The sequence below is a fragment of the Diaporthe amygdali genome (assembly GCF_026229845.1).
Source record: "Diaporthe amygdali strain CAA958 chromosome Unknown NODE_2_length_3802984_cov_64_841326, whole genome shotgun sequence".
Taxonomy (NCBI): Eukaryota; Fungi; Ascomycota; class Sordariomycetes; order Diaporthales; family Diaporthaceae; genus Diaporthe; species Diaporthe amygdali.
In genome coordinates, this window is record NW_026517022.1 from 2,267,102 (window position 1) to 2,294,952 (window position 27,851).

The 27,851-nt window shown below is 56.8% G+C and overlaps 7 protein-coding genes across 7 annotated transcripts; 6 read left to right on the forward strand and 1 right to left on the reverse strand.

The window, feature by feature from the left end:
* Positions 1 to 630: 630 nt before the first annotated feature.
* On the reverse strand, positions 631 to 2,433 carry J7T55_012032 (phosphatidylinositol N-acetylglucosaminyltransferase subunit C; the record flags this gene model as incomplete). Its single annotated transcript, XM_053136878.1, has 2 exons — positions 631 to 2,020; positions 2,093 to 2,433. 2 exons carry the CDS (start codon positions 2,431 to 2,433, stop codon positions 631 to 633), a joined length of 1,731 nt encoding a protein of 576 aa, XP_052999837.1.
* Positions 2,434 to 6,667: 4,234 nt separating this feature from the next.
* On the forward strand, positions 6,668 to 9,628 carry J7T55_012033 (uncharacterized protein; the record flags this gene model as incomplete). Its single annotated transcript, XM_053136879.1, has 6 exons — positions 6,668 to 7,314; positions 7,384 to 7,560; positions 8,490 to 8,633; positions 8,698 to 8,753; positions 8,842 to 9,226; positions 9,379 to 9,628. 6 exons carry the CDS (start codon positions 6,668 to 6,670, stop codon positions 9,626 to 9,628), a joined length of 1,659 nt encoding a protein of 552 aa, XP_052999838.1.
* Positions 9,629 to 9,980: 352 nt separating this feature from the next.
* J7T55_012034 (nnexin anxc4) lies at positions 9,981 to 12,247 on the forward strand (the record flags this gene model as incomplete). The annotated part of the gene is made up of 2 exons (XM_053136883.1): positions 9,981 to 11,840; positions 11,927 to 12,247. 2 exons carry the CDS (start codon positions 9,981 to 9,983, stop codon positions 12,245 to 12,247), a joined length of 2,181 nt encoding a protein of 726 aa, XP_052999839.1.
* Positions 12,248 to 13,993: 1,746 nt separating this feature from the next.
* J7T55_012035 (Dihydromonacolin L monooxygenase LovA) lies at positions 13,994 to 15,987 on the forward strand (the record flags this gene model as incomplete). Its single annotated transcript, XM_053136884.1, has 7 exons — positions 13,994 to 14,230; positions 14,303 to 14,419; positions 14,487 to 14,589; positions 14,659 to 14,727; positions 14,792 to 15,129; positions 15,194 to 15,506; positions 15,563 to 15,987. The coding sequence occupies 7 exons, from the start codon at positions 13,994 to 13,996 to the stop codon at positions 15,985 to 15,987; spliced, it is 1,602 nt and encodes a 533-aa protein (XP_052999840.1).
* Positions 15,988 to 17,934: 1,947 nt separating this feature from the next.
* Positions 17,935 to 18,840, forward strand: J7T55_012036 (synaptobrevin; the record flags this gene model as incomplete). The annotated part of the gene is made up of 4 exons (XM_053136885.1): positions 17,935 to 18,015; positions 18,089 to 18,442; positions 18,517 to 18,745; positions 18,821 to 18,840. The coding sequence occupies 4 exons, from the start codon at positions 17,935 to 17,937 to the stop codon at positions 18,838 to 18,840; spliced, it is 684 nt and encodes a 227-aa protein (XP_052999841.1).
* A 2,523-nt stretch (positions 18,841 to 21,363) lies between these two features.
* J7T55_012037 (uncharacterized protein) lies at positions 21,364 to 24,142 on the forward strand (the record flags this gene model as incomplete). The annotated part of the gene is made up of 3 exons (XM_053136886.1): positions 21,364 to 21,662; positions 21,724 to 24,029; positions 24,090 to 24,142. The coding sequence occupies 3 exons, from the start codon at positions 21,364 to 21,366 to the stop codon at positions 24,140 to 24,142; spliced, it is 2,658 nt and encodes an 885-aa protein (XP_052999842.1).
* A 691-nt stretch (positions 24,143 to 24,833) lies between these two features.
* Positions 24,834 to 27,742, forward strand: J7T55_012038 (mitochondrial 40s ribosomal protein mrp2; the record flags this gene model as incomplete). Its single annotated transcript, XM_053136887.1, has 7 exons — positions 24,834 to 24,940; positions 25,002 to 25,034; positions 25,092 to 25,263; positions 25,389 to 25,447; positions 25,989 to 26,183; positions 26,317 to 27,193; positions 27,272 to 27,742. The coding sequence occupies 7 exons, from the start codon at positions 24,834 to 24,836 to the stop codon at positions 27,740 to 27,742; spliced, it is 1,914 nt and encodes a 637-aa protein (XP_052999843.1).
* Positions 27,743 to 27,851: the final 109 nt, after the last annotated feature.

A 27,851-nucleotide genomic window follows, 5' to 3' on the forward strand; every position in this document is an offset into this window, starting at 1 on the left:
ATGCCTCGAGGATAGTAGCACAAGGGGAACGCCGCGGAGAACAGGCTCGCAAGGGGAAAGGGGGTCGAATACGAGGTTGGCCTATTTCTGGCTAGGCTGCACTGTAGCCTCTAGGGACGGGCTCCACTGGCCCTGTCTTAATTGCATTGCTGCGGTTCGAGTTCTGGCACAGAACCGCCGCACATGGACAGGGCTGCCAGCACGGGGCGCAGGACTTGAGTCGTCACTGTGAGAGGCGCGCATAGCAAACTCGGGCATGGACCACACGAGGCGGTGTCTTTCCGCGCAGGGAGGGGCGAGTTGCCTGCGAGCTTGCGGATCTTGAGTTGATCGCCAGTTGCATCATTCGTATGCCTCAGATCTCCCTGCCCTCGTGCCGGAAATATATGTGCTCGTTGTCCAATGAGACCCGGTCCTTTCTCTACTTTGAAGGTAGTCCCTTTGGAGCTGTCGATGTCATACCTAGGTACGAGACATGTAGTTCCCAGAGGCCATAGCATTCATCACATCCTCGAAATCTTCCAGTGCCTTGAAAATGGCCCATGATCACCACCACACCGCGAGGCACGCGGTCCTTGAGCATGAATAGAAATCTCATTCAAACCATAGATATTACATAATCGTATCCTATCAATCATCATCCCAGTGTCTCCTGCTGATAATAATCGGCCGCGCAGGGTCCCAGGGGCCGTAGATCTCATTCTTGTACTTCTGCAGCCCGATCAGCCACCAGCTGCACCCACCCATGGCGACGGCGGCGATGAGGCAGCCGACCACCATGCCCAGGAGGGCGCTCGCCCAGGGCCAGGGCTGGGTCTCGCACGCGCGGGGCTCGTCGCAGGCAGCGCCGCCGAGGATCATGCCCACGCCGCCGCCGGCCCCGAGGACAAGCAGCACTGTGAGGACAACGTGGTACCGCCAGCTGCGGTGGCGCGCGTAGCGCCTGAAGACGGGGAAAAGGCCGAACACCTCGATGCTGAACAGCGTCAGGCTGAACACCTGGCCAGTTGACGGCAGCCGGCTGGCTAGCACGGTGGAGGCCATCAGCGCGGCGTTGGTGGACAGCGATGCCACGGGGAATTTATTGACGCCCACCCAGGCGCCTGAGTAGTCGAAGAAAAAGATGTTAATGGCCAGTAGCCAGAACGACATGGCCCAGATGCTGTCGGAGGAGGTGGAGAGGGTGAGGGACTTGAGGATCGGGGACAGGCCCAGTAAGGTGAAGTAGATGAGAATTGCCGACTTGATGGTGTTCATGCGCAGATGGGCCCGGCCACCACGGAGTGGTGACGAGGGCCGATGCTTCACCTGTGGGCCGGCAGGGTCAGTGGGCGAAGATGTCCGGCGGGACCGTGAATGGTTCATGGCCGTGCCCGGAGTGCTAGTCTGGGAGGCGCCGGACACCAGAGAGCTCGCAGACGTGGAATAAGGCTTCACGGATAAGAGGTTCGTGGCGCTGATGTTGGCGCTGGGGAGAGGCGCCTGACCTGGTGGCATGAGCAGGTTCGTGGTGGAGCTTTCGGCCGATGGCAGTGTCGACGCGCTGCTACTAGCTATGCTGGACACAGTCTGCGGGGCCGCGATGTTTTCTTCCCCTTGCCCTCCACTGGCGCTCCCGCTGCCACTGCCTCCGACAGAGTTTCGTTTTTCAGTTTGAGGTCGTGAAGAGCGACGGTAGTGTTTAGGACCGATGCTCCTTGTCCTGTGGAGGGTCTCGATGTCATCATTCTCGCCCTCCTTTCCCACCCACCAATCCCATAGGAACCAGCCAACCGACGTCGCAATAGATCCCCAGCCGACTACTGCCACAGGACTTAGTCGCCGTTGGTGGATGCCAACGAAGCATACCACAAATATACAAACTGTGCAGACATGTTGCACAATGACGGTAGAGTCTGCGACAAGAGGCCAGAAGTCATATGGCTTCAGCCGAGGGTTGCGCTGGAGGTTTTCGAGGAAAGTCCCTTGGTCGGTGTAGTTGTCCGGATCTGCACCGTCGATATTCATCAGCTCTCCCGCTCTGGGATCACACGGCAGGGGCGAAAATGTCCAGGAGGAGTCGTTTCAAAACCTACACGACTGCTTAACCCACAACAATTTCTTCCATGGCCTCTTCCTCCTCCGCCGACTGCGACTCCTGCTACCCCCGTCCTTGCGATATAGATGGCGCGGTATATGGTCCCTGTTGCCAGATGATTCGAACCCATTTAATCTCCTCGGGGGCGAAGCGGCATGGAAGGCATCCTCGGGGGCAAGATGCGACGGGTCAGGACGGCCACGGTACGATGCTGCTGCTGATGCTGATGCTGTCGCTGCGGATTGTTGGAAGCCGGTCGGTGCGGTTATGGAGCGCGCCAGAGGCGGCAGCCGCTCGATCTTGTCATCGTAGTCGGAGGCCTTTGACGAGAACTGCAGGCCTGAAGGAGGAGCCATTGCGGCTATGCGGCTAAACGTCCTTTCTCCATCCACAGGCGGCGACAATTACTCGTTGGTCAAAGGTTATTGTGTCATTTGGGCTCTCGATAAAATTGGACTTGCCCTCGGCACTGACGTAGGCTGGTAGCGCGCGCCCAGGACGCGACGTTGAGCTGGCGATAACGATAAGGGGAGATGGGCACTGATGGGCACATGGGCACATTGGCTCGGCCTCGAGCTTGATTTGATGGGTGCACGGGCCGCCCCGTGGTGCATGCAGCCGTGCCCAGGGGCAGTGGCAGGGCAGAGGCTTTCAACAGCTCGCATTCGAGTGGCCTAGCAGCTGCTGAAAAGTGGCCTAGGGGATGGAGGGTGGACATTGGAGATGGGGATTGGAGGAGCCAGGTTCGGCGCCAGATCTGTGTCCCCCTGAGGATGGACCCTTCATGCTCAAACTCATCAACGGCGCTGCGAGACGTGCCAAGCCTCTCGTCAAAACCTGCCTCGCCTCATGTTGGCGAGTTTGATGAGAAAAGCTTGGCCTCACAGGGGAGTGGAGATCGTCTGAACGTCTGGGGAAAGGCTATCACATAACGATCTCAGCAGGATCCACTGCAAAACTGAGAGCGCGCCCACCAACCAAAAGAACCCTGCCACCATGCTACCTCATCCGCCAGCACCACACGATCTTGACGATCCCACTTAGCTCTAGGCAATCTAACACTGGATTGCTGCTAGCAACGGCTGGCTGCCTGCCTGGCGGACCTGTCTGTCAAACTCAAAAATAGCCCGGCAATTTCGAAATACGGCACTGTCGGCTAGTTCCCAAAAGGTAATCGAGTCATTGACCGAATGCAACCCGTCGAGGGTTCTCACGATGGCCTCAAATCGATTGACCTGGACCTGGACCTGGACCTGGACCTGGATCTGGACCTGGATCTGTCCGTCTCACAGTCTCGATGCTTGACTGGCCCCGGCCTAGGCAAAACAGGAGGGGGAGTCCATCGATGCTTCAGCAACCCCGACCGCCGCCCACTTCAAGCCACTGTCTCTTACCTGCCAGAAATGGTGCGATGGTAGATGCATTTGTCCGAGCCCCTGTCTGGATACGATCGCCACAAGGATCTTTGCGCAACATTCCAGTAGTCAACCCCAAAGCTAAGGCTGAAGCTTAGCCTAGCATGTCCTCCTAGCCGGACCGGCCCAACCGTATTATTGTGTAGCGCTGGTCCCCAGGTAAAAATAACTGATTGGCAGGCGATCGCTTTATTAGAGCGTCGGCGTCGGGTCAACATTGTCATAGTGGCTTGAGTGGTCTTCATTTACATTCTCGTATACCTCTGCCTGGTAGGGATCTGCTTTGTTTCTTTTTTGCCCTCTTTTACAGCGGTGTGAGCTAGGTTGAGACACGGTGGCTGACTATCGCCAGATTGCATTGCGGAAACATTCCAGGGCCGGCGATCTGAGTCCAGTTGCGCAGGGCAGACCAAGTCGACGACCTCTCAGGCCTTACTCAGCTCCCACGTGTGGCTGCATATAGTGGACCGGTCTGGGCTCCGAGAGGGCAAGACCAAAAGTCATGTAAACACCCCCTGAGCATGACCCGCCTGTCACTTTGCCGCCCTTTCTTGGAAGCCATGAAGCTTCTGGGACCAGAGACACGGGCTGCCCAACACGAATTGATCAAGCAATCCTGAACATCGACTCGGAACTTTGCCGGCGCAAATCCTCCTACAGAGTTTTAGGGGCCGGTCTCGAGCCGTAAATAGATGGATGTGTATTCGCAAGGGTTTGGCCGAGGTGACGGGGTGCCTTGTGCCATGGAGACGAGAGAACCGCTGCGCTAGGGCTCCGTGGACTCGGAGGCCGAGGCCATTTCTGCCGGAAGAGACCGTTGAGGTGGGCCGCAAAGACCACAGTGCTGCTACCAGTGCACTGGCGGCTGCTGCAGGTGTGAATGCTTTCTCTACCACACAACAATAAATCCCTCAACTTTTCGAGGGGTACAGGACTGCCCAGGCCTCGTCTTGGCCAACGCAGTGCTTGTCACAGAGAAGTTGTCATAGACTCAGGTGCGCGCACAGGTTCGGACACACTGCCCAGAGACATGGTGAGTCACCTATTGGATGAGGTGAATGCCGTGGCTGCCAGCTTTCGAAAATCGATACTATAAACTGCTATAGTAATTGCTTTTTTGGATTTATCCCATGGCGACACGGTCACATCGCCCTACACAGCCAGACACAGACAGCTCACGGCGTGCCCATCTGGTTGTCACTGTGGTGACTGCCACGGGAGCTAGTGCAACGTACCGTGCAAGGTGAACTCTAAAACTATCCGCCGCAGCCAATTGTTGCCATCCGACACGGGGCGGTGGGCCCCTTAGCTGGGCTTATATTAGATAAAGTTAGGTTCGGGGTCCCCCCATCCTAAGGGATGATGAATCGATCCATCGCCCATCGCCCATCGCGGTATGGCTTCGTGGGCCATGGTCATCAAAGTAATCAGTCAGCCAGGCAGCTCCGCCCACCTGTCCGCTGCGACGAATCACGGTGAGAGAGGCGGACACGGACACTGGACTTAGGGCAACGTTGCAGGATTCTAACAGAGCCTCAGCTGGATCATCATCTCCTGTGTCGAGAAGGGCATCAATTTTTTTAGGGGGTGATCATGGCATGAATGACAGCCGGAGGATTATACGCTTCTGGCCGGGGCGGTTTTTGACTGACCGAGTGAGTGACTTACAGTTGCCGATGGCTACGGCGCAGTGTTTTAGCCGTCGGGCTGCAGTTAATCTAAAAAGTTGCAGTGCTGGTATGCGTGCAGGTCCTTTGGGCGGCGGCAAACAGCAGCCAGCGAAGCAACAGCAGACCAGCAGCAACAGCGGAGGGGATCCAGCTAGCGCTCCTTGTAAGGTTCCGCTGGGACTTGCGCCAAGCTGATTCCTCAGTGTCTCTCTGCTCAATGCACGTGCGCCGTTCGCCAAGTTGCTCCAGGATCGCTATGAACATTAGTGGTCCCTGGTCCTTGTCGCGGGCCAGTGGGTTGGAGGAAGGCATCACGGCGTTACACTCTAGAGGGTCCACCCCGGTCCGCGGGTGTTTAGCAACTGGCAGCCTGGCACAGATCCCCCCCTTTCTCTCACCCAAAGAGACCAGATGCCCAAGAGGTCAAACAGAGCACAAAACGCGGGACAACTTTAGCTCAGCGTCAAGCATCCACGGGCTCCACTGCGCACGCTGATCCGCGCTGGCCTCTCTTCGCTCTCGGTTTATTGTTCTCCTTTAGGGGGAGGCTGATAATCACTCATGCTGATGATGCTAATGCCCATGCTCTGCTCGTGCCCGTAGTCCAAAGTGTACCTAGGTACTGCATGGCACCTTCTCATGCTCTGCTCAGATCCGGGCTCAGCCTCATCAGCTCACCTCTAGCCAAAGTAAAGGGCCACCCCTCCCCAAGGGACCACCCCCAAGACTACCTGTACAAGCTCATTACCGTCCTCCCAAAACGGGGCATATTAATACATGCTCTCTCCTCGCCCGCATGACCACTCACATCCACAGTACATACATACGCACATACATGAAATACGCCTCGTCCCATCCATCATCCACTTTCTTTGAGTTTGGCCATCTGGTTTCTTTTGCCGAGTTTTATGATTCACTCAAATAAAACTTATCCCAAGTCGTGCTTCCTTGACCACAGCAATTCCCGAGGGGTGGCCATTACCGATCAGCACGCACCAGTTCATCGCTCGTTTCAACATTTGTTTTGTCAATCATCCCAAGATCACCCCCCAAGTCCCGCTGGTTTCACTTGTCTTCAGATTGCCGCTGGGAGCCCCCGGACGTCAATGCCTCAACAAGCTTGGCCTTGAATATAAGCATCATTCGTCCCCGTGCAGATCAAACAGAGCATAACTTGGTCGTGGTGGAATCCTCAACGGGGTGGGCAAGCAAAAGATATTTGACACAGGTCCATTCCGAGACAGCTTCACGAGTCGGCAAATTGGAGTGTCTGAGACAAACGCGCTCGCGAACATCCTTGACAACTCCTCGCCGCCGCCCTTTCTTTTATAAGATATACCGTTCCAGGAAATCGGGAAAAGGGAGCAGCCAGCCGAAAACAAAACACATATACCCACCCACTCATCCACATTCACAAATCACAGAAACCGAGGCGTCAATCTCCCGCCAGGCGAAAAGGAATACAGATCAAACAAACACACAAGGGAAAGAGATCATCGCTCACCATGAGATCAAGCCACCTCTTCTACTCACTCTGCGCGGCGGCGCCTCTCGCCATGGGAACACCAGTACTACCTCACCTCGTCCTAGTGAAGACCCTAGACGAGACAGTGTCGGATCCTTCATCAGGACCTAAGGGGTACCAGCCGGCAACCATCACAACGGCGAGGGCAGAAGGGTCACGAACAGAAATCCTGCAGCCCCTGGACCGTCAATCAGTCATCGACGGAGCGGCCGAGCCAGCCTTTGACAACCGGCCGCTCCCATCGACGGCATCCGAGATCTCACGGCTTGCCTCTGCGGTCCTTTCCTCAGCAGGCCCACTGTCGTCGGACCTCCTGGAGGCGCTGTCGAAGCTGCAGTCGGCACAGGAGTCATCACCACCATCATCAGAAGAATCAGAGACGGAGTCTGAGCCCTCGCCGCGAAAGACAAAGTCGGTCGGCTCATTAGTGAGGCTCGCGTCGAAGAACAGGGACGGAGGTGTGCTGCGTATCAAGCATTCCGGACCGGCAGAGGACTCGAAGGCCATGAGGGTTCACCAGCCGCGCCCCTGTGGTGCCCACCACACCGACGTGCTGGTCATCGGGATGGTGTTGACGTTCCTGCTGGTGGTTCTCATGATGGAGACGTGGCGGCCGGTATCGAGGACGTAAGTTGGAACCCTTCTTCCCCCTACAGTCAAGGTGTCAGAATGGACGGTGCTGACTTTGCATGCTAGGGTGCGCCGTATCTTTAGAAATGAGGGAGCCATCCGCCTGCAGGACGATGTCGAGACGGCTCGGGCCACGTCTGTCCGGGCCCCGGGCCTGGACATCCCCGAGACGATTTACGAGAAGCAAGAAGAGGAGCATGACGACGATGACGATGACGATGATAGCGATTGTGGAGCTGAGCCGTGGGTGATCTGAAGGGGTCATCAGCGGAGGGAGAAGTAAGGCTTGCATTATTTTTGGGCATAGCGGGCGTTTCTGGATGGTTCTGGATGGTGTTGGTAATGGTGATGTGTAATGTGGTGTCCCTTGGAGGGGACCCAACAAGGGATGATACTGTGCGATGGAAGCGCACGATGTGCCACCTACCACTTGGCATCGACAAGGTGCCGTTCTCGACCGATTTGTTCGTGGAAGCGACTCGGCCATACTCCCCATAAGGTACAGACTGAGCTGGGATTGCAGAGCCGAGTCAGAGATGTTGTGGCGAGGCCACAAGAGGAAGGGGTCGCAGCGTGTGTGCACAAGTTCCGAACTGTTCGCGCGAATGACCTCGATACAAAAGAAAAAAAATAATTCAATAAAGAATATTCCACGACCCAGACGGGTGTCCCATCATCCTCCTTGACGAGACATGCTCATCACCCACCAGCCAGATGTTCAGATCCACTGACGGATAGGTAACTTATTGACCAACACGAGGATCTCGCAGCTCTCGTATCAGCCACAGTCATGAGCCATCGCCCGCGTTCAGAAACTCGCCTCTCTCGCCCGCTCGTGGATATCCACATACGGTCGTCAAAAACCCCACGAAGCAAGTCCACTTTTTCTTTTCTTGTTCAGATATCCATCGACCATGTCGCGCAATGTGTCACATGCCGCTGTGCCCTGCGTGCATTGACAGCGAATCAGTGCCGGTAACACGGGGGCCCGGCGACATGACATCTTTTTTGCCGTGCTAAGAGGTTCATCGGCCATTCCCGACGCCATCCGCCGCGCCGGGAAAGACCTCGCCCGCATTCTGCATGCCACACTACCACATACCACAGCCGAGCAACCTCACTGCCCCCAAAATTGTGGGGAAACCGAGCGGGCAACTCTGAGATCCGGGCAGGACGAGAGAGGGGTATCAAAAGAAGCTTTCCTGGCTTGCATACGAGGGAGGCGAGCAGCAGCGGCGGCGGCAGCAGCAGCAGCAAGCCAGCAAGGCTGAGCCTCAGGGCGGGGATGCCGGGCGGATCCCAAGCCTGCATTGCATGTGTGAGCAGTGCATGGGCATGGGGAATGGGGAATGGCGGGCCCGACTGACAAAAGTTCTGCAGCGCGAAGAAGTCAGCTGAACAGAGGCATGGGCTCCACATCCAGATTGAGAGACCTAGTGAGTACTGATTGATGACATGACTGTGCTGGGTTAATTTGTTGGGTATGTGCGCTGCGGTTGGGAACGGGCTGAATGATGATGATAGGCGCTCGATCTGGGCTGTCTGTTGGTCCCAGCCGAGAGGATCAGCTAACCATGAGCATGAGCATGAAGCATGGGCATGGCATGAGGCGTGGCGCGCTGGGGCTAGCCGTCCGGCGGTCCAGCGGTCCAGCCGCCCAGCCATCTCATCTCTCAATCTCACTGTCACTTATTGTTGTAACAGTGAGAGGTGGTATGGTATGGACGGCATTGTTCCTGCGGGATGCCGCCGAAAGGACTGGTGACGAGGGATCTTGTGGCTCCAGCAGGACTGTACCCCAGGGACGATCACCTGGGCACGGCAGCAAGATGCACCGCACGCAGCCGGTGTTTGCCAGCAACAACTACAACGGCAATGGGATGAGTGCAACTGATGGACATGAGCAACAGTACACAGACACACACACACACACACACCTGATGGACTGTGTATACACACAACACACAACACACAACACACATGACATACACACACACAAAACGCACGAACCCTGGGCCCCCGAGCCTTGGCAATGGCACATGGGGGGGGGGCATACATTAGCTCCATGAGCGGCTCCAACAACGCCAGGATCGCCAACACCCCAAGTCCTGCAAGGGAGGCTCTGAGCAATGATGATCAGAGGGGCCCCCGTTTCATGGCGCATATCTCTTCTTCTCCTGCAGGACAGCGGCACCCCGAGTCCAAGCCACAGACAGGCCCTGTGCCTGGGCTGAGGAAGAAGCTCAGCCCTCCTCCTCCCAAGTTCTGGCCCAGCCCAATCGACCCGAGGCCGAGCTTTTGCTGCAGCTGATGCATTTCTCACCTCGCCCTGTCCGATCTGCAATATAATACTCTACCCAACGCCATCTCTCTCCCTCTGATCAATTGCTGGTCGTTGATTGCTTCTGCTATTGCTACGCCAACGTGGATTTCTCACGATCCTCATCTCCTCTCCCAACCCCGCGTTGCATTCCTGACCCAGCCACCTGGGCCCTTCCTCTACCCCGCAGTGCGGGTCCTCCGTACCCATAACTTATCACACTCAAAAAGCCCAGCTCACCCTCTGCCCAAGGCCAAGGCTGCCTGCTGCTTGCCCATAGCTCAAGCTCAAGCTCAAGCAAGCTCAGACCAGGACCGAGACCCAGACGAGAGGCAACGCGCTCATGTCTCTGCAAGTCGAGGACCACCGAAGAACTCGGTCGCGTTCTCCGGGCCGACGCGAACGCAGCCGCAGCAGAAGCCGCGGCCCTCCTCTGGTCATTGAGACTGACCCCTACGCCGAGAGGGAAAGAGAACGCACATATGAACATGAGGAGCGCCGCTCCTACCATGCGCCCCCCTCACCCAGCGACGATGCCTATTATCGCACCCCAAGGAGTCCTGCCCACGAGAATGGCGCGCGGACGTCCTACGGCGACCTGAGGTACGACAACGAATACCGCAGGGACAGCCCGAGGGATAGGCACTCGGACTCGGACAGGGAGCGTGACAAGGACCGCGACCGCGACCGTTCTGGGCTGGTGGACGCCTTCCTGCCGCAGAAGTATGCCAAGAAGCTCGAGAGCTCCGACGCCTACAACTTCATGACAGCCCCCATCTCCGACAAGTCCAGGGAGCGGTCGCGTGACCGCCGCGCCCAGAAGAAGGAGAAGCTCGAGGAGGACCTCGCCTACGGCAAGCTGCACTCGCCGCCCACCAAGGACGTCCGCCCCGTGTCTCCGCGCCACTCGCCCTCGCCCTCGTATGACTATGGCAAGCCGCCGCAGCAGTGGGAGTACGAGAAGGACGAGAGGCTGTCCTCGTATTCGCGGGATCCTAGGCACAGCTCTGATGCCCTTGGCGTTGGGCACGGCAGCTCCAGCCGGGCGCGCAGCCGGAGCCCTGCGCCAGGGCACTCGAGGGGTGACAGTGACCGTGACAGGCATAGGGAGAGAAAGTCCCATTCCCATAGGGACTCACTCACAGTCGACCCTCGCGGCTCGTCGGCGAGCGTCGTCACGGTCGAGCCGGGTGAGGCGCCCCGCAAGAGCGCCATGAAGCGGTCCTCGTCGCCACAGCCGCCCGTGAACAGGATGTCGTCGCTCTCAGTGTCGACGCCGTACAACCCAGGAAACCTCTCCGTGTCCGCTGCCCCCGCGTCGCCGCTCCTGGAGTCGTACCATGGAACGTACCAGCAGGCCTCGCCGATGCCCTCACCGCTGCTCCTCCCAACCCACCACGCGAATGACCCACAGATCATGGACATCTCGCCGATCGGTTCGGAGGACGAGCGCAGCGGGGGCAAGCGGCGGTCGCGGCGGGCACGGTTCGCAGACCCGGAGGACGACGCGCAGCGGCTGGCGGACGCGCTCAAGGGCAGCAAGCCGCCCAAGACGGAACCGCTGATCGAGATCCTGCCGGGGATGACGCACGAGCAGATCATGGACCTGCGGGCCGAGTACAAGCGGCTGGTCAAGACGGGCCCGGAGCGCAAGGGCGTCAACGTGGCCAAGCACGTGCGCGTGCGGCTCAAGGACGAGGACCCGTCGCTGATGAAGGCGTGCTACGCGACGGCGCTGGGGCGGTGGGAGTCGGAGGCGTACTGGAGCAGCTTCTGGTACCAGGGCGACAAGACGCGGCGGGAGCTGCTGATCGAGAGCCTGATGGGGCGCACCAACGACGAGATCCGCGCCGTCAAGGACGCGTTCAGCGACAAGAAGTACGGCGACAGCCTGACGCGGTGCATGAAGCAGGAGCTCAAGGAGGACAAGTTCAAGAAGGCCGTGCTGATGGTGCTGGACGAGCAGCGCATGGACGAGGTCGACTCCCACGGCCACCCGCTGCGCATCGACCACGACCTCGTCGAGAGCGACGTCCACGCCCTCCACCGCGCCGTCAAGGCCGACAAGGGCGGCGAGAGCGCCATGATCGCCATCGTCGTCATGCGCAGCGACAGCCACCTGCGCGAGATCCTGAGGGTCTACAATGAGGAGTACCGCGCCAACTTTGCGAGGGACGCGCTCAAGAAGAGCGGGAACCTGGTGGTAAGTTTTTTTTTTCTCCTTTCTATTTCTTCTTCTCTCCCAGCCACAGGCTGGGTTCACTTCAGAGACTAACACAATCAAATCAGGGCGAGCTCCTCGCGCACATCCTCAACGGCGTCATCAACAAGCCCGTCCGCGACGCGCTGCTGGTGCATCACGCGCTGACGGCGTCCAAGAAGGACGGGCTGCGCCGCGAGCTGCTGACGTCGCGGCTGGTGCGCTTCCACTGGGACCGCCACCACATGGCGGCCATCAAGCGCGCGTACCGCGAGCGCTACGGCAAGGACATGATGGAGGCCGTGCGCGACGGCACGTCCGGCGAGTGGGGCCAGTTCTGCCAGGAGCTGTGCATCTCGAGAATGCCCGACGATGTCAAGAGGGTCGAGAGGATACAGCTTTCGAGGTGAGAGGCGAGGTGGTGGTAATGGGTCTGGGCTAAGGTTGCGATGATGATGATGTTGATGATGATGACTGCCACGATGACCATGATGCTACGGCTATGTGTGATCAAGACCTGATGAGGACGAAAAAAACGGCTGGTGAGATATTGCTATGGTGGTGGTGGATTCAGGGTGTGTGTCTGGTGTGTATTCAGTTCTTACAGGAGAGTGAGGCTTCTACAGGCTGCTTGCATATATGGCTTTTGATACCCGATCGGACTGAGAATGGGTAAATAAAGAGGTGTTCTACTTGATAAATACCGGTTCCTCGCTCCAGTTTATTTCTCGTGTGCTGTCACGTCTCCATCGTGGGAAATTTTGAGAGACTCTGCGTGCCTAGGCGAGTGTAACTCACCACAGGCTCCCGCTTTCTCCTGGCTGGACGTCAGACACGCGGTAACGGCCGTCACAAGTTGCTAGACAATCTTTGAGTACATGTGATCATGGTGATTTGATTCTCACCCTGACTCCCCTAATATCCCATTTCCAACCTTCTGCCTCCGCCCCGCCCTGATTCCGTCACCATGCATGCACGCCCTTGGTCATCGAGATGTCGTGTCCCATTCATGCCACCTTCACCAGAGATTTTGGGTCAGAACTATTGCATCCGACCAATCCGCGCCAAGAAAGGGTAAGTCCAGTTAATCTGTGACAGGGAATCTTCCACCGATTTGCTTCGAGAAGGAGAGGAGGGTAGCGTTACCGAGGCCTGCATCGCTGACAGAAACTCTAACCCCTCTGTTCTTCCCACCCTCCAACCCAGAACTGTCGCCGCCGCGTCTATGGCATGGACGCGATATCTCCGACAATTCATGTGAGTTGCACATATGTATTGCACACACTTGCACACACTTGCTGCTTTTGGTGCACATGATTACCATCATTTCACGGGGCGGCCCACCTCCCCAAGCCTCCCCCACAAACGCCCCCTCGGATCGACCCGCCCGCCACACAAGTGCCGGATATAGTGGGGAACAACTCATCACCGGCACAACATCCTTCCTTTCCTCACCTGTCCTCATACCGGTTCGGCCTCATGCATCGGCGCCGAACGGCACAGACGGCACAGCTGGGCGTCACATCGTGCGGCTCAACGCGCCAAACGCTGACGTCTGATTGTGGGGACCGATCATGGGGGCCTGGGTGGGAATACACGTCCTCGCATAGGGGCGGGGAGGAAAAAAAAGGAGGCGGCCGCTGTGGTGGTTGAACTCTGTGTGTTCTTGCAAGGGATCCCATGGCTCTTTGTCTACTGTGTGTGTGCGGTCTGCTCTTCTTGGCAGAAGTTGATAAGAGTCCGCGGAGCTTGATAAAAGTCCCCAGAGTTCGCTCGAGTTAAAGTCTCATCGGCGTGCTGAGGTGAGAATATAGCTGCGGTTGGTGTAAATGCGCGATATGAGGGCGTCGTTCGCTGCAACTCCACCTCGAGGCCGCCCAATCGTGATACATGAGACAGGCATGGGCCCGTCGGCTTCGGCGGTAGTGGTACGCCCCGAGGTCTACTTTGACCTGCGCGGGGGTTGGATGAAGTTGGGTTGCTTTGGATGGGACTTCCGTCCGACTTGGTGTATATTTGCGCTTGCTGATCTCCTGGACGATCATATAAGGCAGCACGCCTGCGCTGCAGTCGAACCAGAACTGTGTTTTTGACAGTTGCACTGTCACAAATGCACACCAACATATACGAATCTGCACTTCATCAAACAGTCAGCCATGTTGCAATACGCGATTGATTTAGGCTCCCACGCCGGTCTGTCTTCGACTTACAGCCAGGTCTTAGCCGGCGCAGCAGTCCTGGGCCTCGTGCTGTATGCCTACCTGCGCGAGCCACGCCTGTACGAAGGCATACCAGCCTTCGGTATCGACGAGAAGGGCTGGATGAAGATCGAGAAGGCGAGGCGCAGGTATACGGAACAGGGAACTCAGCTCGTCGCAGAGGCTGTTCAAAAAGTATGAAGGCATCACCGCCCGACAAACCCACTATATCAATAGGGATCTGAATTTGATGGTTGTATGATCTAGTTCTCGCAGCCGTATCAAATGGCCACCGACGTCGGCATCAAGATCTTCCTCCCCGCCCGATTTGCAGAGGAGATCAAGAACATCAAGCAGATGAGCTTCAAGAAGGCGATAGGGACGGTAAGTTGGGGCTCCGAAATAGCACGGCAGCCGTCTTAGGATATTTGCTGAAATTTCGACCGCAAAGGAATTCTTCTTGGGGTATCCGGGCCTTGACGGAATGGATTCATTGACGCACCAGAATGACATCCTGCAGAAGGTGACCCGGCAGAACATCACCCAGTCTTTGAGTCCGTGACTCCCTTGTAAACAGGTGGGATGGCGTGTAGTCGCTCAGCCAGGCTGATAAACTCTCGCAGATCTCATTACCGACGACCTGTCGGACGAGGCCACCTTAGCACTAGAGGAGATGCTGGGCGACAACAAAGGTAGAGGAGTGCATCCCCGGCCCCTTTTTACTCGTATCAAAGTCACTGATATCCGCTGCTGTAGAGTGGACGTCCATGACCCTGAAAACCTTTGTGCTCCACCTCGTGGCCCGGCTCTCGTCACGGTTGTTCGTCGGAGAGGAGCTTTGCCGTAACGAGGAATGGCTAGAGCTGGCCAAGACCTATACACTTGACACGTTTGCCGCCGCGCGGGTCTTGCGTAGTACGCCATTCGCACTCCGGCGCATAGCGGTGTGGTTCCTCCCCGAGTGGAAGAAGGTCAGACAAGATCTCGCAGACGCTAAAAGGATCCTGAGTCCGGTAATTGAAAAGCGCCTGGAGAGAAATCGAATAGCAGATGCAAAGGGTGTGCCGCGGCCCAAGACGGGAGACACCATTCAGGTAAGCAAGCTCCCAAAGTGTTCGGGTCCCTACACGTTGTTGACCCTCTATGTCTCCATGCTAGTGGTTCCATGATGCGTTTGAGAGAAATGGCCTCGAGCCTAAGCTTGCTGGTGCGCAACTTGCTCTAAGTGTTGTGGCCATCCACACGACGACCGAGTTGCTCACAGGCACCCTCCTCGATTTGGCGCACAATGATGAATTCATCGACAACTTGCGTGAGGAAATGATCGGTGTTCTCGAGGAACAGAATGCTGCAGCAGAAGTTGATACTGATGGAAGCACGAAAACAACATGGAAGAAGAATAGCCTCTATAAACTGAAGCTGTTGGACAGCGCGTTGAAAGAGTCGCAGCGCTTGCATACCCGAGACATTGGTGAGTTCAGATACAGCTGACTCTATGCCGGATAGTTACTGATGCGATGCTTATAGCCTCCATGCGACGCATCGCCGAAGCTCCGGTCACGCTTTCTGACGGCACTGTGATCCCGAAGGGAGCCTTCACTTGGGTGACTCTGGACGCGTACAAAAACCCAGACATCTATGCCGACCCGGAGAAATACAATCCGCGGCGGTTCCTTGACCTACGCAATCAGCCTGGCCAGGAGAACAGATGGCAGCTTGTCAGCACAACGGCTGACCATCTTGGTTTTGGACATGGAGAGCATGCTTGCCCCGGACGTTTCTTTGCCTCCAACGAGGCAAAGATTGCGCTTGTGCACTTGCTGATGAAATACGACTGGAAGTTGCCCGATGGCAAGAGGCCCGGCGACGTGGTGAAGGGAGGGACCGAGAGGGGCGTTGACGGGGAGACCAAGATTCTGTTCAGGAGGAGACAGGAGGAAGTAAGCCTGTGACGATGATCGGTGTGGGACAGGGTGAATCAGACGCGCGAAGAAATGACTTGAGAATTTTACTGGGTCCGCATTGCTCTGGAGGGCATTGCCCTGTGGCGAGAATGTCGAATGAATATCAGCGTATTGTCAATAGTCCAGGCCACGGGTATCAAATTGATCTCTGCCGCCATACGGTGGCAGCTAACGTGCACATGCACTTGCAATGTAGATTGGTCCCCTGCTTTGTGTATTTCCACGAATTTACCTGCAACGAGGCATCTCTATGGGAAGTTGTCCCATAGCAGGTTGTCCAATAACAGCCCATCCGCAGGTTGTACTTCCAACGGAGGTTCGATCCAGTGTGGTGGCCACGATGAGAGACCTGTTCAGGGGAATGCTCAGTCCAGTTTGCTTTTCTGTTAGAATTTGTCAGACGCCTTTAAAATAGCAATGATGGAATCATTGTGGGTGTTGACATCGTGCCCTTTTGGCCTACACCAACTCACTGTAGGGACCGACTCTCTCAGAAATAGCCGTATCTCTAGAGCACGCAGAGTACAAGACGGCGCCTAAGTCGTTCTCGGTCTTCGCAGTAACTACTTGGACCGGATCGCCGTGCTCCGGCCGGGTGTGGCGGATTATCAGACGGAGAGGAGATGGTCCCGTGGCACAGCAGCACCGGCAGTCCGGAGCGTGTGTATCGTAGGGACACTACCCAGGTGTTCCCAGGCGTACAGGCATGCTGTATCCAGTAACTTCTGGTCCCTGCATACACACAGTAGGGGTCCAGTCGCGGTCTGTGCTGCCAAAGCGGTCCCGTCGGGGGTAGCTAGTAGGGTGCGGCAAGCAGAGCGAACATAGATGAAACAGAGATGCAACGAATGGGAAAGGAGGGGACGAGGTAATTGGGCTTGGCTGATATGCCTGGGGGTTTACATAACGCGGTCCATGGACGCGCCTGCCGCTCTTTCACATGGTGTGGTGTGATTTGGATTGATTGCGGTCGGGTTGGGTTGTGTTGAGTTGGCACGGTTGGCTCAGTTGAGATCATTCATTCAGTTGAGTTGACGAGGGAGCTGGGGGAGGAGATTTGCACTGCCACCTCGTGAACCTGGTCTGGCTGGAGTGTGCCTGGAAGTCACGGAAGGCTTGGGAGGGCTTGGACGCCGAGTGGCCATTCCCAGGCAGGGCTGAGGGGGCCAGAGGTTGCGTAATGGTCCTTGGGAGACGGCAGATTGGGGCGGTCTGCGATGATGACCTGCTCGTATCTAAACTTCCTCTCAAAAATACATACACATCTGGGCCTGGTGTCCGGGCAACCTGGGGAAAGAAAAGAGAGGGCTGGAATGCATGTTCGAGCCAGTTCTGTGGAGCGCAGCAGCTTCAGGACGGGCTGTTCCCAGCAATGGCTGTGTGGGATGATAGTGTCTTGTATGCGTGAACGCCGTGCGCCACTAACAGGCACCCAGGTCCTCTGAGGCCTCGTCACCCCAGCAGCAGGGACGGAGCACAGGAACCAGAGCTGCCCAAAGCAGCATAGCTCATCCCGCTCTATACCCCCATCCATGCCGGCCCATCCTGGTGCTTGGGTTGCTTGCGTGGTGGCGCTGACTAGTTCTTTCTTTCAGTGACGCCAGCCCCAATTCCCACCCTCAGACAGACCTGTTTCGACTCGGTACGAACCCTGCAGAGTCCTGCCTCAGCAGCCAAAGCGAAGCGTCTCAGCTGTTCATAACCTCCCGCCTCCGTCTGCGACTTCAAACCCTTATCCGTTCTCATCACTTTCCTCCCTCTCCTCCCCTACGAACAGAACCTCTGCATCTGCCTTTACGATACCCCTACCCATCGCGCCATCAAAGCTCACGGACAAACGAAGCGCAGTTTGATTTCTGTGATCACAGCCATCACACCCTCCCACCCGATTGATCCGACACCTTCCACACCTCTCGCAAAAGCACAACCGCCGCAATGGCTGACAACAACTCCCCATACGACCCTGACCCGCGACAGGGACGCGGCCAGGACAGGAGGACACAGGCCCTGCAACAGGTAAGTCTCTTTTTTTTCTCTCAACATCTCTGCCGTTCACTTGGCCATGAGCCCCGGATTGCGAACGCTTGAGACCTGTCGCCGTGTTGCCGCTGCGGCCGGATTGGAGCGACGTCAGCGCTCTGCATCGTCGTCATCACACTGTCGGCAACACGAGCGAGAAATCGTGGCTTCGAATCGCCACACACGAATGACAGCTGCAAACTTCGATGACATCCTGCTGGACACGCACGGCAACTGCTCAAGCGGCGGTCAGAGACAGTCGAAGCGACGAGAGCACTGCTTTGTGACCGCCCAGAATATGCCAAGAAAGGAGCTACCGCTCGAACAACAACCTGCGCAGATCCCATGCCAAAACGGACCCTCGCCCTACGACGGCATCAAAAATTGGCCTTGGGTGTCAACCATTCGCAATCTGGGCTGCTCAGTCAAGCGTTGGAGCAGATTGATGTCATCATGCGTCTGTTCGTGCCAGTGGCTGACGTTTGAGCGCTTTTACAGGAAATTGACGACACCGTCAATGTCATGCACGATAACATCCAGAAGGTCAGGGAACGCGGTGAGAACTTGGATCACCTGCAGACCAAGACCGACAACTTGGCCAACCAGGCCCATGGCTTCCGCCGTGGTGCCAACAGAGTGCGGAAGCAGATGTGGTGGAAGGACATGAAGATGCGCATGTGCTTGATTGCGGGTGTTATCATCCTGCTCCTGATCATCATCATACCGAGTACGTGTGATAAGCCCTCCATGAGACTGGCTGTTATTGTCCGGTGATAACTTGTGCTAATGTTTGTCCTCACAGTTGTGGTCACCAAAACCTAAACGGCTGGCAAAGACTGGAGACGAAAGGCATCATGGCGCCACCACGTTATGAATACGACTAAGCAATGATCGATTAACACCACTGTCGATCTCGCAGGCTTCGGGACGCATCCTCATGTGGACGACAACGAGTGGAAATGGCTGGCAGGCGTGCGAGCCACAAGGTACCTAGCAAGGGTGGAGTTTTCTAGCTTTTGGTTTCGATCGGTCCTTTTTTTGATGAACCTAAATTCACGTCTCGGTTACGACCAACGACGGAAGAGCAGTCGTGCTGCGTGCTCTCGCCCCGGGCATCACGCCAGGCCATGGCTTGGGTTTTGAGCCTTCCTGGAAGGTTGCTGCTAGGCTGGGAATGATGCAAGCACTTAACGCGGGACTGTATGTATGATGGAATGGCAAATGACTTTTTGCAAATCACTTAATTGAGACCCTCACGACACACCTTCAGACTGCTCCTGCGCATGTGACAATGGCTTCCCGTACTACAGAGTCTCGGTGGTGAATATAGGCAAACGGTACAGCCTGCAAGGATCCCAAAGGTCAGCCCAATAATCGGGAGTAATCAGAAAGTGTCCAGAAGGAACAGTACCAGCCCAGGTAAATACTATCTATTAGAATAGTTCCCTATGATAGGTCATCTTGCAAGAGATTATCTTGTGGAAGATTATTCCACGGCAGGGCATCCGATGAGAGGTTCTCCCGTAGGAGGTTATCCCATAGGAGCTTATCCCATAGGAGGTATTCTACAAGAAATATCCTATAGGAGGTTATTCTACAGAAGGGATCTGTAATATACTAATCATGTTGTCCCGTACATTTGGGATCCTTGTGAGCTGTGTGCACAGATTGCGGCACAGGAACACGAGCTTGAGCTCAACGAGTGACGACACAGCTGCAGAGGACGGTGGAACCCTTCGCGTGTAAGTCAAGACGTCTTGTCAGTATGGAGGTAGGTACCTACCTACTTATATCCCAGGTACCTTAGTAGGATGAAAAGACCTCTGCGCCATGCTGGAGATATTTCCGCCCTGGTACATTACATTGCAAAGCAGTAGCAGTGACATAAACCAGCCAAGACCCTTTCCAGAATAGCTGAGTAAAAAAAATCAAGAGAAATGGACCGCTCCATTACAAATATATACACATCCACTCCGACAGGAATAGTGGCCGGCCGACGGGGGCTGGCTCTATGGGATGTCACGTAACTCGGGATCCATCGCGCATCACATCATGTCCATCATCACCGAGGGTTCCTCGCATATACGACACCAATCATTCAAGTCAGTTACGTGAAGTGGGCCTGGCCACACTGGGGCATCTGATTAGAGATGTTCGCGCGCCCAAGACCTCGGGCAGAAGTCACCCGGGTCCTCCCTCTGGACGGAGGCTCGCGAGAGCCAAGGGGAAGAGGGTGGATCAAGAGGGGCATCTGATAACTTTGTACAAGGATGGGCTCTTTCACCCGTGCCCCATAGAGTGGCCCTGGATCCGAAATGAGGGAAGGAGGAGGACTGGAGGCCTTCGTAGACGATGGTGATGACTATACCTCGGTCCAGAACCGACTCGCTTGCTGGCTCTATGCAAGTGTTGACGATCCTGCACGCTCTGTTGGCGGCATGAAAATCTCTCACTGCAAGGCTACTACTGTATTGTAAATAGAGCACATGCCGAAATCTGGATGTACTCACCCGGGTCGACGCGGGGGAGGCGTGGGTTGAGCCAATCACTAGCTGCAGGACAGAAACGGTTGCGAGGCTGGGCAGGCTGGCAGCGCACAGCAGACTCGGGCGCACAAGGAGCGGCTTCGGCGTTCGTCTGGCCCCTGGTGGGAAAAATCCCTCCTTGGCTTTCCCTCTGCGCCCCTCCTCACCCCACGCAACTTTTTTTGGGTGGTGGAGAACCTGGGCCGGAGCTTACCCAGACCACACCCCAGTCGACCCAGCACACAGCATTATACAATACATCCAACTCTCCTCCTCCTCACACTCTCTTTCACTGCCTCTTCCCCCCTACCTCCCGTGTTAGACACTCTCCACTCCGTAGTTGACTGATTTCCTCCTTCGATGTTGACTGGGTGAGAAGGGAATTTCCTGCTTCTCAATTGGGCTTTGTGGTTTGCGCATTCGAGTCAGAACAGGAGATATCGTGAGTCAACAACAACCAGTCTTTTACGCCCCAACCTGATATGGCCACCATGGCAGCACAAGGCAATGGCAATTCGCTACGCAGGTTCCGGCAACATTAGACAACAGCCCAAGGCCACCTTCTGTGGATTGGACCACCTCGACCGACTGCACGGATACTATCATACCTCCAGAAGGAAAAGTCCTGCTGCAGATCCCGTCTCCCCCACCAAAAACATACCTAGACCCCGAGAGTCTGGCTGCGTTCTGTCTCCCGTTGCCGCAACCTGCTACGAAGTCAATTGACCTGTCGCCAGCTCGTTGCCAGCACGAAACGCCTCCGTCCCTTCGCCCTAGCTAACACGAGTACCCTTTGCCCTAGTAGCATCCCATAGGAACCATGCTGTCCACCTCCGTGAGGGCCTTCCGGGCCGGGGCCCGCCGATGCGCTCGACTGCCCAAGCCCCAGACCGCTGCCCCTCGCGTGATCGCCAGCGCGCGACTTGCCGAATGCTCTCGCCGCGCCCTGTCCACCTCAACCAAGCAGCTCACCGACCTCAGCACCCGTGGGATAGTCATCCAGACGCTGAGCAGCGTGGGGTCCAAGAGGGAGGTCCAGCAGTACCTGTCGCACTTCACATCCGTCTCGTCGCAGCGGTTCGCAGTGATCAAGGTTGGAGGAGCTATTTTGACCGACTAGTGAGTCGCCCAGAGTAGGCCTATGGCGTTGTTCGGGACACGAGATTGACAGCATTCGCAGCCTTGACGAGCTATGCAACAGCCTGGCGTTTCTCTACCATGTCGGCCTCTACCCTGTGGTGGTGCACGGCGCAGGACCACAACTCAACAAGTTGCTGGAGGACGCAGGGGTGGAGCCACAGTTCGAGGAGGGTATCCGCATCACGGACGAGAAGACCCTCGCGGTGGCCCGCAAGTTGTTTCTCGAGGAGAACCAGAAGCTCACCAACCGATTGGAGGAGATGGGAGTCCACGTCCGCCCCATCACCAACGGCGTGCTCGAGGCAGACTACCTCAACAAGGAGAAGTGGAACCTCGTCGGAAAGGTCACGAATGTGAACAAGGACCTGATCGAGCAGGCCATCAACCACCGCTGCCTTCCTGTCCTGACGTCTCTGGCCTATACCCCTGAGGGTCAATGCCTGAATGTCAACGCCGATGTCGCAGCCGCCGAGCTTGCACGCGCCCTGGAGCCCCTGAAGGTGGTCTACCTGTCGGAGAAGGGTGGTCTTTTCGACGGAGAGGGCGGCAAGATCTCTGCCATCAACCTGGACGAGGAATTTGAGTACTACATGTCTCAGGCATGGTGCAAGTACGGAACTCGCCTCAAGATCAGGGAGATCAAGGAACTGCTGGACACTCTGCCCCGGTCGTCATCTGTCGCCATCATCCACCCCCAGGACCTCCAGAAGGAGCTCTTCACCGACTCTGGCGCCGGAACCCTCATCCGCCGGGGCAACAAGCTGTTGTCCTCCACTAGCCTGCAGGAGTTCAGCGATATTGAGAAGCTTAAGGAGGTGCTCGTCAGGGATAGGGAAGGCCCGAACGCGCGACAGACTGTTGACACCTATATAGAGTTCCTGAAGGAGAACCCATTCAAGGCTTACTACGACGAAGCTATGAAGGCCTTGGCTGTTGTCCTGCCACCAAGCGAATCTCGTCCCCTTGCAACCCTGGCCACGCTCACCATCACCAAGTCGGGCTGGTTGAGCAACATCGCCGACAACCTCTTCACCGCCATCAGGAAGGACTTCCCGAAGCTTGTCTGGACTGTTAGGGAACATGACGAGAACCTGACCTGGTTCTGGGGCAAGGCCGATGGAAGTCTGTCTGTCAACGGCGATGTCATGTTCTGGTGCGGCATCGAGGACGGCAACGAAGTTATCAACGTCATGAAGGACTTTGAGACGCACGGCCGGGCCATGCTGGGTGACTCCAACCTGGAAGCTCGGATGGCACGCGCAGCCATCAACGCTGGTGCTACCTCGGCGCCTCAATCGGCTCCGCGACAAGCTCGGGGCTTCTCTACGATGACGAGACCTCGTTCGTGGCAAACCCAGACGGCCGGCCAGGCCCGAGGATTTGCGACGACGACCAATCCCAACCCACCATTGGGCAAGAGGAACAAGACAAGGGATGGACCGGCAAAGGTGGCGTTGATCGGCGCTCGAGGATACACGGGCCAAGCACTGATCTCGCTTCTGAACTCTCACCCCAACATGGAGCTGTCGTACGTCTCGTCTCGTGAACTTGCAGGAACACCACTGGAAGGATACGATAAGGCCCAGATCACCTATGTCAACCTCAGCCCTGATGACGTGCGGGATAAGGAGAAGGCAGGCGAGATCGACTGCTGGGTCATGGCGCTGCCAAACGGTGTCTGCAAGCCCTATGTCGAGGCTGTGCACGAAGGCCGCAAGTCGTCCAGCCACAAGAGTGTCATCGTCGACCTCTCCGCCGACTACCGTTTCGATAACTCATGGACGTACGGTCTTCCCGAGCTCGTGCCCCGCCAAAGGATCCACGACGCGATCGACATCTCCAACCCCGGCTGCTACGCCACCGGAGCACAGCTCGGCCTTGCACCACTGATCGAGCACTTGGGCGGTGAGCCAGCCGTCTTTGGTGTTTCCGGATACTCGGGGGCAGGCACCAAGCCCTCGCCCAAGAACGACGTCGAAAACCTGACCAACAACCTCATCCCGTACTCGCTGACCGACCACATCCACGAGAGGGAGATCAGCACCCAGCTCGGCCACAGCGTAGCGTTCACCCCGCACGTGGCAGTCTGGTTCCAGGGTATCCACCACACCATCAACATCCCGCTCAACAAGACCATGACATCCCGGGACATCCGTCAGCTGTACCAGGAGAGGTACGCGGGCGAGAAGCTGGTCAAGGTGGTGGGCGAGGCGCCCCTGGTCAAGGCCATCAGCGGCAAGCACGGTGTTGAGATTGGCGGGTTCGCGGTGCACAGCTCGGGCAAGAGGGTGGTTGTCTGCGCGACGATTGACAACCTGTTGAAGGGAGCTGCCACGCAGTGTCTGCGTAAGTCTACATTCATGCACCGATTCTTCGACTGAAATTTTACTGACTCCGGGCCTACAGAGAACATGAACCTGGCATTGGGCTACGCCGAGTACGAAGGAATCCCACTATAGGGGGATGAATTGAGTCAAAGAAGACGAGGTACCAGGCACGAATCTCGGCAGTGGGAGGACTGACTGTATATGGGCCAAACTAGATGTCCACATGATACATACTATCACAGTTGAAGTCCTGGGATCCCGGGGAGGCATGTCCGCCTGTGTTGATACCCTCCCCCCCCAAGAGGTTTGCAGGGTTGGCAGGTCAGGTTTCTGCATATGATGGCCTCTGCGGACACTACCTGGCGACAGACCATGGGGACGAAGGGGTGAGGTTTTGGAAGGGGTGCGGCATCCCTATTGCAGTCTTATTTCAGGCATCTGGCGTTTTGGGAAAACCAAAAGGGTATAAAGCGGCTTGTACAAGCTTTGTACAACTCGAATGATTTACTTTTCTAGGTATTGTCTATTCAGTTGGTTTCTGTAGCGGTAGATGAAAATCGCTTAAAAAGGTTTCTATATCCTGATATGTGCCGCTGTCTATTAAATGATGACTTTGCCTGCACACAGTGGCACGATGCTCGAATCAAAGGTGAGAGGATAGAACAAGCACAAGTGGGAGAGACGAGATCGGCCAGATCCCTGGTGCTTACGTAACCCACTTTTGGAGCATGCATCATTGCTAGACGCATCACATCGCAACCAATTTTGTCGGTCGCCAACATCAACCGACGACCGCTCCCCGCCCACGCAGCCCCATCCCAAGATGTCGATGTTCCGGGCGAAGAAGCTCGACCTGGGCTGCTTCGTCAACGTCAAGGTCATCCGCGACCACACCAAGCGGAAGGTGTACGAGAAGTTCGAGGCGGAGAGGTATGTCCAATTACAATCGCACGCTGCTTACTGCTGCTGCTGCTGCTGCTGCTGCTGCTAGGGGTTTGCTGCAGGCACAGGAGAAGAGGAGCAAGTGAGATGAGGAAGTAGGGAAAATAGCAGAGGCTGATTGAATTTATCAACAACACAGGCAAGCCCTCCGCTACATCATCCGCAACACGACGCTCCCGCCGCGCGTGCGCGCAGAGGCCCAGCTGCAGCTGACGCAGATGCACTGCTACACGAACCCGACGCAGATCCGCAACCGGTGCATACTCGGCGGCAAGGGACGGGGTATCTTTAGCGACTTCAAGATGTCGAGGGTAAGCAAGCACGCCACTGCCCCATCCCAGCGAACGGGGGTTATCAAGGTGCCCCGTGCGGACTTGGGTCGTTGCTGGGAGGGATGTTGAGGATGCTGATTGCTGACCGTGTTGGGGGATTACAGTATAACTTCCGGCTTCAGGCTATCGCGGGCTCTTTGCCTGGTGTGCAAAAGGCGAGTTGGTAGATGGAGGTGATGCTGGTGGCAGGCTTTGAGGATTGTCCAGGAAACGACGCCAGCTTTGCTGTGCTCCCAACGAATCGCCTGTGGTCGCGGCGAGACAGTAAGATCATAGGCAACCCGTGAATGACGGGAGAGCTGCCATTGTGTGATGGTAGGCGAAGCGAACAGACCAGTGGCGGCTTGAGATGAGCTGGCCTTGTATATCACAACTGTTCGGGCGAAAGAAAAGCCCTAAGGTACAAAAATATAAAAAAGACATCCCCAATCCAAGCCTGTTCTCTAGCAACTTCTACTGTGCTTGTTTGTTTGGAGGCGGACTTTCAAGCTTCCATGGGCGAGCAACTGCTGCAAGTTCTCTGCGAGAAGCCTTCTAATTTGCAAACGGAGGCGCAAACTTGACGCTGTCGCTCTGCTGAGGAAGACTTCTCCAATGGATAAGACGCCTTAGTTGACTTTCCTTCCCATTGTCTTGTCATTGACAACTCAACATCTGGTACGGTCGACCTGGCTTTGTGATCTCGCCTTTCACATCCTCAATAGCAAGCTCTCTGCCTCTTGCGGCAGCCACATCACCTTCCTTGCCTTCTCCTTTCTTACCATATCGGACACCCGCAACATCATCAATTCCCAATCCTGCGGCGAAATCTGCTGCACCAGAAATCCAAAGATGTTTCGACGACGCTGGTCTGGTCTCCCAGAGGACCCTGTCTTCCCTACTGACTTGGAGAAACTCGGGTAAGTCGACAACTTACACACTCGCTGACCCTGCTCGTCGACTTCTCATTCCTTTTCTACGAGTGTGTTCCACACGATACTTAGAAGTTACTTCAAATACCCAAAGCGTGAGTCCCAGCTAACCAGGCCCCAGCTACTTCGTCGAGCCCAAGTCGGACGAGATCCGCCTCATTGCCAACCCGACCTACTACTTCAAGTACTTCATCTCCAAGAACGCGCGTCACAACGACCGCCAGCGTTTCGCCTTCAATACTGCCGTCCAGGCACAGCTCATCCACCCGCGCCTCGAGGCCCTGGGCCTGGCCAAGCTGGCCCTGCCCCTCGGCGCCACGGACGCTGCCACCCCAGACGACGACGACGACAAGAAGAAGAAGCAGCCCCCTCACGTCCCCATCTTCGTCTCTTCAGGCCTCAAGGACAAGAAGCGCGTGGTCGTCATCTTCGGCGAGAGCGAGCAGGAGCTAGGAGTCATCGCGCACAGGGTCATCGGCGGGCCGGGCGGCGTGGACAAGGGCAGCATGGTGGGCATCGCCAGGGCGCTCCTCCAGAACAACAACAACAACAATAACAACACCCAGGGCCAGGACCAAGGCCAGGACGACAGCAGCGGCCCCGGCCTCATCCTCGCCAACACGGGCGAGCTCTGGTGGTGGCCCGAGGGCGGGCGGGGCCTCACGCCGCGCGGGTCCCAGGGCGCGCCGATGCGCAGCGCCGTGCACTGGGGGCGGTTCCGCGACGCGCGGGTGAACGCCATCCCGGGGAACGAGAGCGCGGGCGCGCACGTCGCCTGCGTGTTCGGCCAGGTGCTCGGCAACGCGGAGCTCGTGGCCCAGGACGCGGCCCTGCAGGTCGTCGGCGTCGGCGACGGCGCGGCCGCTGTGGAGCGGTTCCTGGACCGGAACTGGGCGCGCTGGGGCGGAGGAGGCAGGGTCGGGTGCCTGGCTATGTTTGGCTCTGCCGTTGAGGATGCCTCGGTACGGGATGGGGGCTTCAGGAAGTTTCTGAGGGAGGTGAGTTTTGATCCTGCTTCGTGACCGGCGCTGAAGATCTGTGGGCCGATACTAATGCGTGCGTTCCCCGTGTGTTAGAAAGCCCGCCTCTACATCACCTGCCAGGAGCCCGTCGGCACGCCCATCTCTGGCCCGGACGGCAACGACAAGACCGTCCTCCCCACTGACTACGGCACCCACATCTTCAGCTCCGGCGAGAAGTACTACACCGAGCTGACCCTCATCAAGGCCAGAGACGCCCTCCTCGCCTGGCTGGCCGAGGTCGACCGTGTAGGCGCGGGCTATGTCAATCCTGAGGTGGAGGTCACGTATGCCGACGAGCTGGTTGACGAGGCGCCTACCTGGGGCGACGGCGGTGGTGGTGCGTGGGAGGACCGCCCGGCTGAGTTTGGAGCTCAGATGCGAACGCGCCAGGAGGACGAGGAGGAGGGTGCCCTGGAGATCATCAGCCGCGAGGAGTGGGAGGATCGAAAGAGGAAGGAGGGCAAGCTGGATGCCGCTGTCCCCGACAATGTCTTTGTCGTCGACAAGCGCAAAGAAGAAGATTAAGCATTCGGGGTCAACAAGCGCGTAAGTCCTTGCGACAGAGAGGGGATTTGAATCTCGTAGTCAAATGTCTACGATGGACATCGGAAGCGATGTTCATCCGACTACCTCG